The sequence below is a fragment of the Tamandua tetradactyla genome, chromosome 12 (assembly GCF_023851605.1).
Source record: "Tamandua tetradactyla isolate mTamTet1 chromosome 12, mTamTet1.pri, whole genome shotgun sequence".
NCBI classification, from domain to species: domain Eukaryota; kingdom Metazoa; phylum Chordata; class Mammalia; order Pilosa; family Myrmecophagidae; genus Tamandua; species Tamandua tetradactyla.
Window position 1 is genome coordinate 26,049,403 of NC_135338.1, and position 18,824 is coordinate 26,068,226.

Consider the following 18,824-nt stretch of genomic DNA (forward strand, 5'->3'; position numbering starts at 1 on the left):
TGGGGCAGGGGTGGGGGGCTGGATGTTGAACTGGTCCCTAAGAAATGGAAACTTAAAGAAGAATAAAGGGGGACATTTCAGAATGGAGCCTCTGGAGTGGGGATGAGAGCCAGAGTGAATGAACCGTGTGAAATATAGAGATTAGAACAAGAATGTCACAAGCCTCCATTTACCCACCAGAAGCATTGAAGTGGCTAGAACAAGAAATAAACAGCAAATATCTGTTTGGCACCTATTTAAGTGCTAAGCAGTGTCTTAAGTGCTTTACCTGCTAACTCATTTATTCTTGTAATAGGTACTATTGCTATCTCAATTATACAGTTGAAGAAACTGAGGCAGAAAGAGATTAAATGCTTTACTTGAAATCACATAGTTGGTAAGTGGAAGAGCTGAAATTGTAGCCCAAGCAGCCTGGCTCCAGAAGCCACTCCTAACCCACAACAGCTGCCTCAGTTATTTCCTAGCTTCCCTCACACAGTAGTGAGGATCAGCTAAGATACATACTCTGAAGAGCACTTGTAAAATGCCTTCATGATTCTTGTTAATGTCAGATGAGAAGTGAACAGGATAACCAAATGAAAATGAAAGAAAAATAATGACAGGATAGTACCCATGTTCAGTTATATTGGGCAGGTTTAGCTATCAGGCAGTACGTGTGCCTCACCATCCCCTCTAGCAACCCCTTCCTGCTGAACCTGACACCGCCCCATGTTTCCTGTTGGGGCAGTGCTCCAGGTGGCCATTGTTAAGCCACTCTAATGGGCCCTGAGGACTAAAAACCTGTTTGACTTCTTTGTGCCTGAGTGTGTGAAGCACGTCTTTGGGTAGGACGTCTCACGATTAGGAATTGGCTTGCTAGTGACCATGATGGAAGGTCTCCTCTCCAAGGGCATTGCCATGGAATGAAACCTGTCCTTACTCACCGTGTAAATATTTAGCCATTTTAATGTATTTGTTCTGGGTCTATTCTTTTTGTGTCTCTCCTATGTTGACTCTTTAATGGTAGGTTATTATTGTTTGTCTATATTATGTCATTTATTTAAGCATAGACTCAGACAGCATTGCTTGGCCTTTTTTTTTTTTTTTTAAATAACACCTCATAGAATATCCTTCTGTCAAGACATCAAATAAATAGTTTTTGTTCAAGAGCATATCTGATGAAACTGCTGACTGAGAAACTTGTTCTTAGGCAGACCTTTTGTCCTATTTTGGAACAGAGTAAGCAAACTTTGCTTCCATTTTATGCCCTAGATTCACTCTGGAGAGAGAATCGGTTGCACCCATCTAGTCATTGATGAATACCATTTTATTCTGGGCAAGCCTTAGAGGCATAGAGATACGGAGTCTAACCTGAGTTGGCTCATCCTCTGTTTGGAGGTTTCTCAGAGGCTGGGTGAGACCAGAGGCTCTGCTGGGCTTCAGCTCCACCCAACGGTAGGCGGCCTTTCAGAGTGGCTGGGCTGGAGGATGTCAGAGTCGGTATTTGGCATGTGATATTCCCCCAAGAGCCATATTTTCAGACCCCCAGGGAGCAAGTGACTCAACAGAGCTTTTTTCTTGGTCTCAGATAACTCTAAGGAGGGGAAATCAGTTAATACCAGCTGCCTGTGATAGACTGAACACAAAGCTATGTCTTTCTAATCCTCCTTGCAAATCAAAGGGAGGGGAATCCCCAGAGCCCAGGCGCACACGTGAATAGAAAGCACCATCAAGTAACAAAAACACCTAAAAAGGTCAGTAGAAACTCAGGGGGCTGTTGGAAATTCACCTCCCCTGGCTTTCTTTGGGCTCAGTGGGCATTGGTGAGGGAGTGGGTGAGGACAACCAACAAACTTCACTCAAAAGCTACTTGGCCACAGAAAATGTACAGTGCAACTGAAGAGCTGGTAGGAAAGTTCCTTCCATGTCCATGCAAACCTCAGAGTCATCTGACAATTGGCCTTGTTCTTTTCTGGGCCCTGATCAGCCAGAGACTTTTTTGGCCCCATTCTAACTGCAAAATCTCACACATTTGGCAACTGCACCATTTGAACCCACTATGAATGCGATGTTGCAGTCCACCAGTGGCCCGTGTGATTTCCTGCAGCGGGCCCAAGATCACTAACAGGATGTCACCGAGGTCGGAACTGAAGGTGGAAACAGCATACCACCCAGCCAGCTGTTTGTGTCCTCATTACAACTGTCAGACCTGGAACCAACACAGTTAACCTCAGCCCAATTAGGGTCAGTGGAACAACATGCTGACAGTGGAACCAGAGCTCTCCATGCCTACCTCCACAGCATGCTAGATAGCTGCTAGCCCAGGGTTTCCACCAATCCCCTCTGTGTGTCCACCCCAACAGAAATAGGTCAAGGAGCACAGTTGTCTTACAATGCTGCTCAATTATTATTTGTGTTTGTGTTTACTGTGGCCAAATGGCACACATAGTTCTCAATGTATTTCCTCTGAACTCATGGGTTGAGGCAGTGGCTGGAATGGAATGGAAGCAGAATTGTTGTTCCCTCTATGATTAAGTGTGTATTTGTGCAGAGCTAAGGAGATTCTTTCCTCTTCCCCCATCTGCGTTGCCTAAAACTGAGCCAATATCTTCTTCAGACTCCTCTATTAGACAGAGTATTTGTCTAGTTGCCTATGAATCTTACAGTGAAATCTATAGAAGGGATTTGTCCTCAGAGTTGGTAATAAGATAATACATTTTATCAAGATTGAAAGTATTCTTACCACAAACACAATTATTTAAATCTACCTCCCTCATTCTTTTTCTTTCCCTCTACTTAAGCCACTGCTAATTGGTTCAGCCAATCCACAGCATGGATCCTTTAGGTTGGAAATGATGGAAATCAGTGATGATGGAATTTTAAGTACAACTCTAAATACTAGTGTGAGTTGAAACATATGTAACATTCTTCTTAGTAGCCTGCCACATTTGCAGTCACAATGTGCTCATTCTCTCTATATCTTTTATGGATTCAACACTTCTAGGTTCAGATGGATTAGGAGCATTTCCCAAAACTGTGCAGCGGGTTACTGGCAGAAATAATACCTGTGCTCCCTGTCTCCCACACCAGTATTTTCTTCAAACTAAATCAAAGTTTGATCCTTTTTCCACAAATATTTTGAGAGGAAAATCCCCCATAGTTATCTGATTTTCCCAGAAAACAATGATCATGTAGGCCTTCAGGATGGAAACAGCAGACTAGAATGCTAAAACTTTATCAGTTCTCTATTCTAGAATTCACTGTTGATATTCTCTAAGATGAAATTAAAGAAAAATGATTTCTTTTATAATGAAATGATTTATAATTTTCCAGAATTTAGCAAAACTGAATGAGTAAATGGTAAAACCAGATTTCTATTTCTGGTGCTCAACGTCCAGAATATTTGGTCTGATTTTTGCCCATGACAAATATTGGAAGAGGATGGGAAGGAAGAGGAATGGGGAGTTGGCCAGGGAGAGGTGGGAGTCTGGAAATGTGGCCCTCTAGACCTGCTTTTGCCAGGGACTCACCCTGTTCCTGCATGGCCCCTAGCACCTCCCCCCCCCCACACACACTCTTCTGGTCCTTTTCCCTCTGTCTCTCATCCTTCCCTGCTTTCCCTTTTCCCTGCTCTTTCCTCACATTTCTCTCTCACTCCTGGCTCCTATGACAGCAGATGAGTTGGGGCAGACAGTCATGGCTGGGAAGCAAGAGACTGAATCAGTGGAGAATATGGTGAAAACCATTCCAAGGCATTTCTCTCAGGCCTTAGTGATGAAAGGACTCAATGAACCTTAACAGTTTCTCACAGGAAAGTTCCGGCTTCTGTCTTCTTAAAAGCAAGCATTCAGCAATCCTTAACAGAGCCAGGATTAAAACTTGAAATTTCTAACTTATCCAAGGCTTCTGTTTGGATAGAAACGGTAGGTCGCTGTCATTTCTGGCAACTGCGATCATTTTAGATACCAAAAGAAACATTATTTAAACTGTGCCTTAAGTAGATAGATCATGATAAATATGAAAAGAAAAAAAAAATTAAGTATGCCTTCAGAGCAGAGCATTGTCATTTTGAGAGTACTAGATTTAGCACTAGGCAGTTCATGATTATAGTCAACATCCACATTCTCTCTTTGTTGCTCAGATGATGTCCTTTCTCTTGCTGACCAGATTATCCTGTGTGCTTCCCATTTTCTTGGGAGTTGTAAGTATCAAGACAATCACTGCACCTAGCCAAACAAGGCCAGTTGAAGTGATTTTGAAACTTCTCTCATATTCTGTGTTAGATTGTGGCAGGTTTCTGGCAGAAAGGATGAGGGAGGTAGAGCAGATGGTTTTATGGGCATGAAAAAGCCCCTGAGATGTATGAGATTGTCTCATAATTCCTCTTGTCCAGACGACCTCTTGAACTCTGTTGCATATTGACCTGAGTTCCATGAAGAGGTTTAGTTGTCAAGCCTCCTGTGGGCTTTGGAAATTACAAGCTGTCTGGACCTTAGGCAACAGAATAGATTGACAGAATTCAGCTAGGATTGCCTCCTATGCTTGACACATTTGCAGAAGTCATTTACCTTCTTGGTTTATGGTTATTTATTGATGCCAGAGACCAAAGGATTCTAGTTGCAAGGTTTGGCTTATTACAATTTAGCATTTTGACGATCCTTTGATATATTTCTGAACATTGGATCCCTCTGTTCATTGCTTTTGTATACACCAGGATATCACGGCTGGAGAAGTCACCTGTTGGTGAGCCTGGGCTTAGAGTTCCTCTCTCTCCTCCCCTTTGTCCAGTATTGCTTTAGGAGAGAGAGTGCACAGGGAGGCCTGCATACCCCTGTTACCTTTATTGTTCATCTTAGGCAGGGGTTCATGTTTGCTCTTAGAAGGTAAGGATTATAAAATTTGCTTCTCACCTGCCCCTCAAGGAATCAAGAAAGCTGAGTAATGGCATTTGTCATATTCTTAGAAACTTAGAAAAATCAAACTTGCTAATATTGAGCATATGGCTTCTGCTTACCATTTCGTCCTACTCTATCCCTGGCCAACCACAAATTCCCCCCTTCTCTATCACCTCTAAGAATAAAATAAAAGAAGTTTCTTCCATCAAATGCTGTGCCTTCGGGACTGGCACTTTCCCCACTCTGATTTCTCCATGCCTGTTCCACTTTCTCCTCTATCCATTATATTCTGGTACTCATGTTGGGCTTGAATACACTAAGTGGTTTCTCATGGAGGCCCTAACAAAGTCACTTCTAATAATTCAATGTCAGATAGATGGGACGGGACACATACAGTGGCTCTTAAGGCAGAATGTATTCTGGGCCAGAAGCTCAAGTAGGGTTTAGGTATAGCCTGAATGTATTCTTATCATAGCACAGCTGAAGAAAGATGGACCAACTGAAGACAGGTGGATGTATTGGCTAATTACAGTCTAGTTTAAGTGGTTAGTAGACTCCAGCTTATAAGACTCCTGGCCCTTTGGGCTCATGGTTCTTCTGACCAGTTCATTCTTCTGCCCTGTGTCTCAAGCTATTTTCTGTGTTAAGCTACCTTTTTGATGATTAGAGGAACTGAGTCATACACTTTTCATTTGTTGCTGTTTATTGTTTTTTCATTCCCAGGACCCTCTCTGCCCTCCAACCAAAACCACATTAATTTCCCATCCACCTTCCTTACTAGTTCATCTGGTCTTTAACTGATTCCTGTCTCTCCATCTCTTTTCTCTATTTCCTAAGTCGTGCTGTCTGTGAAAACAAGGACCTATTAGGGGTTTGTTAATCTGCATTCTTGTTTTTCTTTCTTTTTCTTTTTTTCAGAGAGCTTAATTGTTCTCTTAAGAATTATGGAATCTGAGCATAAGTTTTGGGCTACTGTACACAGGATGATAGACTAGGATGCATTTAGAGAAGCTAGATGATGTGAGTGAAAACCTGGAACCCAGGGAAATGGTCTTTAAAGGGGCAAATCTCGTCCCATTTTACCTTCAGAGGGAAGCATTGAAAGTAGGGCGGGATTCAGGGTCTATATGATGTAGTTTGAAGGGCTATTTCCTGTTCAACCATGACAGCAATACATCCTAATAAGAGAGCAATGCGGGGGTCTCTCTGTGTACAAAGCTAAGAGGGAGACAGCAATTACTTTATATAGTTATAGGACTTCCTACTGCTTCCAGTAGGTGGATGACATGCTTTATCCTGAAGAGAAAAACTTTAAGCTGGATGCGGTCTTCTGACTTTAAATATAATTATAAACATGAAAAATAATATATATCTTCCCCTCAGTCCAAGAGTCCCTGTGTGGTCTTGGGATTGTTGTTGATGGTGGTGGTGGTGATGGGGGTGTCACATATTTTAAATACTTTTAAAGAAATGGAAAGAATAGCAGATGAGCTTCCAATTAAATTTTTATGGCTTTTGAACATATAAACAGCAAATATTTGTTCTTTGTCAGCAGTGGGCTTTATGCTGACATGAAAGGGAATCAGGCGTCATTTTTATTTAAAAAATCAAGATGCAAATCAGCACAAGGAAACTAGTGACAATGATAAGGGCTGACAATTATAAACATTTACCATAGACCAGACACTGTGCTAGGGATTTTATATGTATTATCCAGTTTAATTCTCACAGCCCTTTGAGTTAAGTATTATGATTATATCCAGGGAGGTGATGGAACTTGTCCAATATGTCCCATAGCTAATAGGTGATAGAGGCTGAAATCTGAACTCAGGTCTGTTTGATTCCAAGGTCCTCAGCCTAACTGCTATGTAAACTGCTCTGACACAAACTTAGTAGCTGGCATTAGAAGCGCCAATCTTTCCAATGGAGCAATGAGGCAGGAAACCCCTCTGAAGAATCAGTTAGAACTCATTTTCAGAAACCAGCTAGTTGTAAGACTCTGCTTATAACTTGTAATAGTATTTCATGTTATTTTAAGAGTATAGTTTTCAGGTCTCCAAGTTGCCTCAGAGGAAAATGTATCTATAGGCTTCTGCCCAAGTTGTGATTATTTGTAATCTATGCTATCTGGAAATGTTTCCATTCTATCGTTTTGCTGATCACCGATTTAGAAAACCGCAATTCAGAAAGACAGTGTGATGAGCAAACACTTCAGTTTTGTTTCTGTGCATCTTGTCAGTGATTTGGCTTTAAGATTCATATATAAAAAGGAAGAGTATGATTAGCCAAACCATTTAGGAGGTTGCTGTTTTGTCCCTGTAGAGTGAACTGTTTTCTTCTCCATGTATTCTTGCCATCAGAAAAGGAAATGAGGGTGAATATCTTTTGAGGTATATCTATAGTTCGGCTTTAGGCATTGCAGGTTAATATTTCATCAGTTCTGAATGATGAAACCATCCTCTCAGTTCAAGTTTTCATTATAGGACCAATGAAATACTACTAAAATTGAGAAAAAGTAGTTTGAATGTTTTAGTAAATGTCATGTCATTTTAATTATAAGTTTCTAAAAAAGATATACACTCTTTTATTTCCCTGCATGTACACGGTGGCATTTTTTGCATGATAGGTATTCAGTAAGTATTTCTTTTTCTGGTCACTGTGGCCATGTCATTGGAGTTCTATTCATTTTCACCAAGCTATTTTTTTTTTTCAAAGACTCCCATAAAAATTAGAGTTTACATATTTAAATTTCTCAGAAGCTTCACTTTTTTTTTTTTTGGAACAGACAAATTTTGTTCATTGGTAGGTAAAATATATAGTATTTTCAGAGCATTTACAATGTCAGTATCTTACTGGCCTTGCTTTAGTTACTAGTTTTTACTTACTGAGATTTTTACTCAAATTATTTGAAATTAAATAAAATTTAGGAAGGACTAATATTATTAGAAATAGGTACTGAAATAAATCCTGCTGCAGAAAATTGTGATTTAATGCTCTATTATTAACACCAATTATCTGAAGCATGTGGCATATGCTAATTTTTAACCTATATATTATCATCCTAAAGGAAAAGTAACTATTACAAAAATGGCTACCATCTATTGAATATTTATTATGTAGCAGACACTATGTTAAGTACCTTACATTTATCTCATAGCAATTCTACGAGACAGGTACTATTTTACCTATGGGCAAATGAAGCTCAGGGGTTTAAATAACTGTCCCAAAGTACACAGTATTGGAATCAGAATTTGATCTCAGTTTCATTGAACTTCAAAGCTTATACCTTATGTTATAAAGACAGAAATGAGCACAATTCCTTATTCATACTCCTGAATATGATTCTTTGTTTTACAAAAGAGCAGACTATGATTTGACCATTTCCAGTCATCCTAATTGAAGACATATCATATGTGATTCTTACCAGTCCAGACAAAAAATGGCAAAAAAAAAAAATAGGACATTGAGGGAGATGGGCTATAAAAGAAAAGCTTGAAGATGCCTTTAGACTATAAGAAACTATAAAAAGTGAATTAAAAGTTTAAAAAAGAACCAATGGAACTTCCAGAAATAAAAAACAGTGATCAAAATTCAGAGGCTGGATTTAATAGACTTGACAGAGATGAAAGGAAAATTAATAAAATATTCATTTATTAGATTTGATACATTCTGTTTTCTCTTTCATTTTATTTTATCTGGATTTGAAAAATGATGGTTGAGACCCAATAAACTGATTTCACAAGCCAAAAAGAGACTATGAGAGATAAGTGGAATGCCACATTATCTGATCACTGCTACAGAGTAGCTGAAGACTGAGAAGCCTGCTTGACAAACTAAGACCCTGGGAAGGTTGTCATTGCTAATGGAATACTTCATTTCTTTACCTGACTTTGCCATCTTGCTTCCATCTCAGCCCTCAATTAAGCTGCCACTGGTTCAGGATTTATAATGTGTCACAGGTCCATCCAGGAAACCGTGAGAGAGGTGTGGCTGAAAAGGTGGACAGTAAAGAATGGAGATGATTTCCATTTCTATTCAAATTAGGGTGGTAACAAAACCAATACAGACCCTTGGGACAAACCGAGAGAGCATGTCTGGATCTTCCAGGCACTGAATTGTGCACTAAGGGCCTAGTGCCTTCTTCAGAAGGGATGCTTCCTCTGAATGACCAAGATGCTCACAGTTTCTACTCATAATGGGGGCACTCAAACCTTGGAAAGTGATTGTGGTGTTAACCATGTTGCAGTTTTCCAAGAGAGAAACTATATTTTATTCTTCCTTTAGATTGCTAATCAATAAGGTACATTTTATGAATAAGGATTTTTAAGGAAGATGGTTTTCTTGACTGTGCCAAATGGCAGATATGAAAGTACTGTGTGGCAGTGGGCCATGTGAATTATTTCATTTAAGGGCCCTAATTAGGAATTTTAATGCTATGAACTTGATTTTGGATAGGTAGAAAAATATTAACTTGTGATTTAAATACATTGTGAGACTTTTAGAATTCTTTTGTTAGAATGCAACTAATTTAAAAGAAGTGTGTTATACTTGGGAGAGTTATAAGGTTCCTATTTCAGAAATTTGGAAATAAAACTCAGACATTTGCGTTAACAAGGGAAGAAGCCACAGGCTCTAAATACTTTTATAAAGCACCAGCAATGTCTTACGTCATGGATGTGATTTTCTTAAATTAAACTTTGATAAAATCTATACATGTACATGTATAATTCTCTGCTTAACCTTATATTATTTAGCAAATATCACAGCCAGCAGTTGCAATTTACTCAGCAGTTAGAAGGAGTTGATTAGAAGTTTAAGCTCAGAAAAAGAGGGAAAAACAAAAATGTGTTTCCTCAGTTTTGTGCATTTAAATAACTGATAGGGCTTGCTAGATATTCTGGCTTAAAGTTCCTGAGAGTCAGAGCCAGGCTTTTCCTACTTGTGTACTTATCAGCCTTCCCTGAAACCACAGTCTGCTTTTTGATAGCCTTAATAATTAATTTTCTTTTCTCTCTTCTCTCTTCCCTCTACCTTCTCCCTGTCTGTTCACAGGTTATCTTGACGAATCAAATTACAACCCATCTGAGTGGAGCCCTTGCTTCTCAGGCAGACCTGGTGTCTCCAGCTGATGATTTGTCCCTGTCTGAAGGTAAGGGATCTGACCTAGAGAGGCCGAAACTTGACACTGACATGCAGCCCACCGCCTGCCTCTCTGCCTCCTGTTGAGAGCTGGGAGACATAGCTAATGGGCTTGGCCAGTGAACCCAGTGATGTAGGTTTGGCCACCTTTCCTGGTATCTGATCCCTTATATTTGGAGACTCTCTTGCCCTCTCTCTATAAGTGAGCTCCCTTTTCCACTTAAGTGAGTCATCCTCAGAGGCATCCATCACCTCCACCTTGACGCTCATCATTCCTCTGGGAGTTCTTGCAGTTCTTCGGCACAAGAGCTGGTGAACTGCTACGTGACTTTGCTTTTGAGACTGATGCTTCAAAGTTGGCTTTACCAGTGTTCACATAGCTATTGAGCCTTTCATTTTTGCAGGGTGCATTTACACTGGGCTAAAAGTATACACCAGGTATCATGTACTAAAGATGTGGCATTCCCAATCAGCTTTATGCGAAGCTTCAGAAAAATCTTCATGTTGGTAAATCTACAAACTTTTCTCCACCCTCCCATGCTAACAAAGGTCAGGCTGGCTATGGTTTGGGTGTCAATGAGTTTTATGTAACTAGGGAAATTACACCCCTGAGTCAGTGGGTGGTTTCTATAGTTTTATTGAAAGTTATTACTTGACATTTGTCTGGGTTCTTCTAGTTGATGTCTTATTTTTTTCAGGGCAAAATGCTATGGGCCGGGGTAGAGATGCAAAGCTGTTCCCAGTCTGTCTTCATTTTCCACTTTCTGAGAATTGTTCAGGATATGGGACTTCTAGGCCCAGCACGACTTCTGACTGCACTTGTGGTTCTCCACAAGCCTTCCTCGGTTTATGGTTCCAGAAACTGCAAAGCCTACATTCCTGCTTCTCAGTTTTGTCTTTCAGAGTGAAAACTATTTGTTAAGACTATAAAATGCTCTGTGTACTCTCTTTCCACATTCAGCGATACATTATCATTTCCCACTGCCCTCACCACCTATGCTGAAAAACTGAATCATCTAGTATTCCTTCCTCCTACTGGTCCGTTAGTCAGCAAATCCACTTGGTTCTTCTTTCCAAATATATCTTTCCTCTGCCCTTCTTTTTTTGTTTTTTTTTGTTTGTTTGTTTGTTTTGTTTTTTGCTTTTGTAGTGTGATCGGCTGGCTTCTTAAACATAAAATTATTTAATAAATCCCGAGATGCCCTTCCCAACTCTTGCTTCTACCATCTTCAGCCTTGCACTACCAAATTAAACTTCCCCAAATGGACTTCCTTCTATGCAGCCACTCCCTCCTCAGACCCCTTGGGATTTTTTCTTCTGAAAATGGGCTAAAATCAGTAAGATGATTGTTAGATATTCAGGAATTTGGGACTTGTTAGCTTGAAACCAGCCAGGTATCATGTCTTTACATCTTGGGAATCAGCAATTAAAAGTGAGGGTTTTTAAAATTCTTTTTTGGTGGGCCAAATTACTAAAACACCCCTCGATCAAGTTAATGCCTCTTAACCCTTCATAGTTTATCCTTTCCCTTTCTATTCAACATTGCTTCTTGTCAGTACCTTATGTGAAGTTGCCACTTTCTGCCTCCAAACCTCTGCAGACAGAGCTTACCTTATCTAGAAGAGCATTTTCTTTTTCACTTCTATCTCTTCTTCTGAAATTCTACCACTCCTTTGAGGCTTATTTAAACACCACCTTTTCCATGAAACCTCCCTCCCTGCCTGCTCCAGTCTATAGCATATTCACTCTCTTTCTCTGTGGCCTGTCTACTTGCTCAATTATATAAAGAAAAAGTCTAGAAAATTAATTTAACTTTTCATGTTCTCCCACCTAGATTATCAGATTTTTAAGGACACAGACTATATATCTTATTCTCTGTTTACATATTATGTCCTGTGACTAGCAAAGTTTTAGGCATAATTAAATCCTGAATGAATAGCATAGTAAACACTTGGGGAGAACGGTACTATGAGAATCACATAAAACGTCTATGAACATCATTATAAATTGTTGTTATAATGATTTTTGCACACTGTATATTTATTCAGCTCTGAGGAGGAGACCAGAAGAGATTTTTGTTTCCTTATTTGAAAACTGCTAAGTAATAATACTTTTCTTTGTCATGGCTTCCTGGTTTATCTTAACCAAACAAGAGGAGCAAAACAGATACAAAGGAAATTATTTGTGACTCCAGCATAACTGCTCCAAGAAAATAAAGTCAAAGGGAAAGTTACCAGCTCATTCTTAGACATAAACACTTTAATAACTATTCCGTGTTTAATAACTATTCCGTGTAATGAAATCCAAAAGAGAATGGAAACAATAATTTTTTCTAGATCTTTCCATTATATAGCTAAGCAGGTAAAAATGTCTTGGAAATATTATTTTCCTAAAGTCTATAATGAAGTTTCTTGTCAATGGAATAAAATGGACCAATTTCGTAGAATACCTATATTGCAGTTATATTGTAATGGCTGTCAACTATGGTTAATATGTATAAATTTTGTTGTTGTTTTAAACATTTGTTGTAAAACAACTTTGCCATTATGTTATTAGTTCTGTGATCTTGGGCAAGTCTTTCAATCATTCTGGGCCTCAGTTTCTTTTTCTGTTCCATGACAGTTTGGATGAGATTGCTAGAATCTTTTCCAGTTCTAAAATTATAAGATAATAAGGTGGTCTAAAGATCAGGAGCATTTGCTCATTGAAAGGTTTTTAATTCTGATTTACAGATTGGGAGAAATGACCTTGGAGCTGATGTTGCCCTGAATGAAACATAATTAAAATGATCTTCAAAAATCTTAGCATTGATCCTTTGGCATATCGATAACAGACATCCTTCCTGGTATTGCTGTCTCTTTCTCACTCTATATACAACTCTGATCTTATTCATCTTTCTCTTGCTCCCTCTGTTTCTCTCCCACACAAACATATACAAAAGAAGAAGTACATACAAACTAGTGAGAGTGAGAAACACACTGTGACAGGGTGAGCCCAAAGTCCAGCCTGCCCTGTAATAGATTTCAGCTGCAGAGCAGAGGGCACTGTTTAAAGAGTGCTCCCTTGAAAACAGTTGTGGGGTGAGAACAAGTGGCCAAGTGCAGCCTGCAATAAAAAGATCTGAGCTGACCTGAGAGGAGTACTCAGCAGGGGCTGATTCAGGGAAATGAAGTTCCTTCTGCTGTGACGCAGAGGAGGGAGTACAAGTGAGAGATCTCTTCCACCCCAACGGATCCTGTACTATTAATATCTGCCAGCTGCAGGCCCAAAGCATCCTCCTGCTGAGATCAAAAGAGCCCCTATCTTAGCTGGAACAAGGTCATCTGCACAGGGCTGTAAAAGCAAGCCCTGGCTGTCTACAGGGATGTCTATGGGGGAGGAAAGTCAGGAGATGGGGAGGCGCTCTCTCACGCTCCTTTAATCTCAGCTGACCAGCTGTTGCCCTCCCAGTGTTTGTAAAGTTGAGAGTTCTTTGTTTTTGAGTTGCTGTTTTTTGTTTTGGGTTTTTTTTTTTTTCCTCTTATTAAATTGTAACTGTGGGTTGCTTGGATTAAGTAGATCCATGTTCGTTGCTAGATTTCATGGTATGATTCTCTACATTGACATATCATTCCACCCTCTAATTATGTAGTGCCACAGTGGGAGAGTCAAAGAAGGGAGAAGCGAACCCTTGTTTGAGAAGAGAAGAGCAAGAAGCACTTTCTTGACACTGCCCCTGCCCTAGAGCATGACTCCTTCTAAGGGAATGAGAAGGCAAATTGAATTTGCCCTATTTAATTAAAATAGCTCTTCATAAGTGTAGTTTGCTTGTCAATTTGCAATCTTCCTTTCACAAGCATAATTTCATTTAGTTGGGAAAATAGAACTTTCAGAACTTACATAAATTGACCAGTTATAATGTGAACCTAGGGTCAGAGATCAGGACTTTTGGTTCTGTATTCTACATTGTCCTAGACCAGGCATTGTAAGTCAAGTATTTTCTTCTTCACTGTTTTGTTTTGTTGGCAGAACCTCATGCATCTACTAGCTTATTGTAGAATGACTGTTCAGTGGCCAAAGACATGTTTCTTAGATGCTCTTTCCAGTTCTTTCTGTGGCCATCAAAGATAGCAAGAGTATTGACTCTGTCGTAAGGAACATCTTTTTCCCCCAATTGATTGTGCCTAGACTTTGAACCATAGAGAGAAGAGGATACAACAGTCCCGCAGTCCTAAGATTGGGTGGGGTCTTCTGAAATCACCTAGGATTTGAGTCCCATCTACCAGGGCATATTATAAGATGATAGTGAGCCCTGTGCAAGGTTGAACCTCTGCTTAACCTAAACCACTGGTTTCCTTTCTTCCTATGGTTTAACAAGTTTGCAATTACTTCAGTGTGGTGACGTGGGCTGCTTCAGGAGCCCCAGGTGATTTCATGGAAGGGAAGACATGATAAGGTTGCCATCTTGGCATTCCTAGTGTCTGGCATGTTAGTAACTTTTTATCTGCATTTATAGTTATTGCTAGATCATAGCACATGAAAACTGAAAATTAAAAGCACACGGGTCAAAGAAAGAGCACACGAAGAAAAGCAGTATTACTAGAACTGAGTGGTTTCTAGTTTTAGTATTGGAAGGCTTTCTATTCCATTTGGAGTCAGGGGAATTGATGGCTGATTTCATGTGCAAGAGAAAGTATTTTTGGATTTATATTCTCTAATAGCCATCCCTGCAAAAAAAAAAAAAAAAAAAAGCTGGAGTCCATTTGAAAGATTATATGCAAGCACATGGCTTGTGTCTCTTTTAAAATAAATTCAACAAGCAAGAACAGCTCGGAATGGTTGGGGCGAATCAGGGACCCATGGTTGTGAAAGAAACAGACTTCAAAGTGTGGTATGAATTTTCAAGTTTTATTTCCACTCTTGCTTTCCAGCTGGATCTGCTCTGGATTTACTGCAGGATGTTTGAAAATGTGGCTCCCTGCTAATCTCAGACAGTTGCTATGATCAATGGTTTCTTTCATTTCCGATAAAAAACACTGGTATTTCTGCTTAAATTGTGTGTACTTTCAGCTTTATTATTATAGTTGTGATTTATTGTCCTGCATTACCCAAATTTGTAATCCATTAACCACAAACTTTGGGGTGGTTTGGTCAAGTTAGCCAAACTCTCCACACTTTAGCTCTTAGGCCCTCCACAGCCCAATCCCAAACTAAATGTTAACTGGCTTGGGTAGAACTATGTACAAGTAGGCATGGATGGAGCAGCTTTAAAAGGGGTATGGTGTAGAGTGGCTAATTAGCTCTTTGAAAACATAAGGTATCACCACATAATGAGAAGGCAAAGTTAATATTAACAACTGTGATCAACACTGTTAACACTAGCATTTCCATAGTATTTTAAAAAGTCTTAAAATGATTGATTTCTTAATCCACCTCAAGCAACTGAAGCGTTATGGAGAGAAGGGAAATGTACAGAAGCCACACAGTGAGTAAGAGTTGGTAGTGTCAGAAACGGAGGTCAGAGTCCCTCATGTGAAATGCTAGGTCTGGACTCTGCTGCCTCTTAGGAATGAGTTTTGGATGAAAATGTATAAGTGTCCTGGTGGCCTTTCAATTTTCAATTCCAAAGTTACAGACATCTATAAATAGACATGATCTACATGCTTCTACTCACAAGGACACATACATCTACCTGCGACCAGTTCTTCCCAGTGTACAAGAATCCATGGCTCTTAATTGGACATTTATTACTTTCAGTAACTGTTCAAATGCCATCAAAGGCATATAGTAAAAGATTAAAAATACAAAATATGTGTGGTATTTGGCTAAAGAAAGCCTAAATATTATGTAATATGGGGGTGGCTAGAGTTATAAGAAGTGGGCACAGACTATAAACGTCTGAAAAGCAGTAAATCTCAAAAGGGAGAGGAACTTGTGGAAGATTTTCAGTGGGGAGGCCAGAGGCACTAGAACTACAGCCGAGGGATCAAAAGGAGAAAAAAATATTAAAATCAACCACCAGAAAGTACTTCTTAGTTGGGAGCTCTGTTTTTAGCAAAAATAGTTTGCCAAGGAAAGATACATTTGAAGCACAAAGTTCATTAAGATCAAACTAAATGAGAGCCAGAGAATTTTCCTTGAGAAGTAGTCTTTGGGTTGGTTCATGGCAGGGCTGGGCTAGATGGTTCTTCATTCTCTTCCTTTACCCTTGGACCTCGTTAAGGTCTAGGATTTTCTGGCTAGTTTGACAGATATGCACATGTTCCTATTAAGGTCTCAGTGTCAAGAAGGGAGAAGGGTGGAGAGCACTAAATCCAGCCTTATCAGTTGCCTCAACTACAGAGGTGATGAGAAAATGGGACTGTGATTCTGGGTGTGATTCTGTAGACCTCCAAGTTGGAGGGATTTCTCTGAGAAGAGATCCTGGTTTACTACCGAGGGTGAGAGGCCTCTAGCCAGAGAGATCATAAAGAAGGGGAGAATGGGAAGTTTTTAGTATTCTCCAGGGAATAATTTAGTTTATGTTATAACGTAGCACAAAATAGTTTCGGAATGCATTTGTGGCATTTACTAGAATTTGAGGGAGCACTGTAGCAAGCTCTGCAAAGTAATCTGACTAAAGGATGGTCTGATTGAGCTCTGACCTAGATTCTGATCTCTTTTATGTCTTTAATTTACTTCATTTTTCTGATAAGCCAATCCATAAATATTGGTTAGGTTAAATCATATTACATTCAGGGATACTGACGTTTCTTATGCATTATCTATATTCTTCCATCTACTTGCATACTTCTATAGCTATGGTCACTCCAGAATAGTTTTTTGGCTAGATGAAGAGATCTTCAAGTGCCATGATTCCATAAATTGTGGAGCCCTTACTATATACACCACATTAATGTTACAGGAAATCCAGAAATGAATAAGGTATGGTCCCTACCCTCAAAATATTCATAGTGTAGTTTGGGAATGATTCTAAAGAAAAATAATATTAGGTAGAATGTGTGAAGTGCTTCCAGGCTATTATGGTGCTTATCAAAGTCTCCAGGATTTAAGAAGAGGGGAATATCTCTTTCAGCAGAAGGGAATATGAAGGGCCCAGAAAGGAAGTTGTAAAAGATAGGCTTTGTGGGATGGATAAGATTTCAATAGACAGCAATCAGTAAGGATGAGGAGATGTTGTGAACCAAAGCATTAAGTTAAAAATGGGCTATGTCTACCTCTCTGGCCTTATCTCCTACCATCCTTCCCCTCTCAAAATCTCTTCTACTCACATAGCCCATCCTCTCCACTCTCTTGTTCCTCAAACTCATCAATTTGTTTCTGCCTCTGGACTTCTGCACTTGATATTCCTGCTCCTTGTCCTTCAGATCTTCTCTTAGCCTATTCCCCCATTACAGTCAGTCTTTTTTAAGTATCATCTTCTTAAAGAGTTCTTTCTTCACCCTTCTGTCTGAAATAGCATCCCTATCCCCATCCCATCCTTATCTGTCTCCTAACCCTGCTTTATTTTTCTTCATTGTCCTGTTGCAACTTAATCTTGAATTATAAAATAATCTATTTATGGATTTATTGTCTGCCTCCTTTGCTTGTATATACTCTCCTCAGGGGCAGGGACTTTGTCTTGATCATTTCTGTGTCCCCTAGTTCCTGGAGAGCACTCAATAAATATCTGATCTGTGTTGTAGGGAAATGTAGGACATAACTGGGAAGGGCAAAGGAGTCCTATTTGACTGGGACTTGAGGTAAATATAGTGAAGTCATGTATAATAAAGCTAGAAGTACACTGGGGCCAGACTTTGAATGCCAGATTGAATTTAGACTTTATGCTAAAATCATCATAACTATGCACTATGAAGACTATCTAAACGAAATGGTATAGTGGCTCAGGGAGATTGGAGGTAGGGAGCTAATTCACTCACCAAGTATTTAGGGGCATGGGACACCCATTATGTACCAGGTATTATATATTATGCTTGGTACTGAGTATACAGAGATGGAAGCATAGGTAGAGAATGTATCATTTCCAAGTGTATGGTAGTAAGAGCATGGTCATTTGGTGAACTGCCAGTGTTTCCTTGGACTGGAATGAAGAAGCCATGTAGAAGAATGACAGGGGATGTGATATGAGAATAACACAGTGCAGATCATGGACAGCTGGCATGCCAGGTTAGGGAGCTTATGATTTTTCTTGAAACTCCTGTGAGAAGAATGTGAGGCTAATCCCCTTGATTAACATGATTGATGAGGCTTACTTGGTCAGTTAGAAATGTTTCCCCTTTCTCGTTTATAGTTCCACTACATGTGTTCCAAAGCCACATGCTCAATTAGAGAAGATGGTTGATCTCCCCATATATAGTAGGGCTGTTCTTCATTAAAGGATATGGAATGGTTGTGTTTCTCATGGAACCTCTATCCCAGTGGTTCTCAAGCTTTAGCATGTATCACAATCACCTGGAGAGGTTCTTAAGACACAAACTGGTGCACCCCACTCCTAGAGAGAGTTTCAGTAGATACAGGCAGTGTTTTGGTTTGCTAAAGCTGCCAGAATGCAGCTACCAGAAATGGAACTTTTTTTTTTGGCTTGGGCAGGCACCAGGAATCGAACTCAGGTCTCCAGCATGGCAGGCGAGAACTCTGCCTGTTGAGCCACCCTGGCCCGCCCTGGAACGTCTTTTAAAACTGCAATTTATTAAGTTGCAAGTTTACAGTTCTAAGGCCATTGACATGTCCAAACTAAGACATCTAGAGAAAGATATCTTGATTCAAGAACAGCCAATGGGTCTGGAGCACCTCTGTCAGCTGGGAACGTATGTGTCTGGCGTCTGTGGGTTC

At 39.8% G+C, this 18,824-nt stretch overlaps 1 protein-coding gene across 8 annotated transcripts in view; it reads left to right on the forward strand.

Annotated features, from left to right (window-relative positions):
* RAD51B (RAD51 paralog B) overlaps positions 1-18,824 on the forward strand; it is an 889,743-nt gene that overhangs the window by 559,976 nt on the left and 310,943 nt on the right. For 7 of the 8 annotated variants that reach the window (XR_013160322.1, XM_077122813.1, XM_077122815.1 and 4 more), the window contains exon 8: positions 9,927-10,023. Coding sequence is in view for 7 of the 8 variants with exons in the window: in XM_077122813.1 (XP_076978928.1) it covers positions 9,927-10,023 (97 nt within the window). In the remaining variant the exon portion in view is untranslated. Of the gene's footprint in view, positions 1-9,926; positions 10,024-10,711; positions 11,089-18,824 lie in introns of those variants that run through there. The other variant, XM_077122816.1, reaches the window with a different exon arrangement.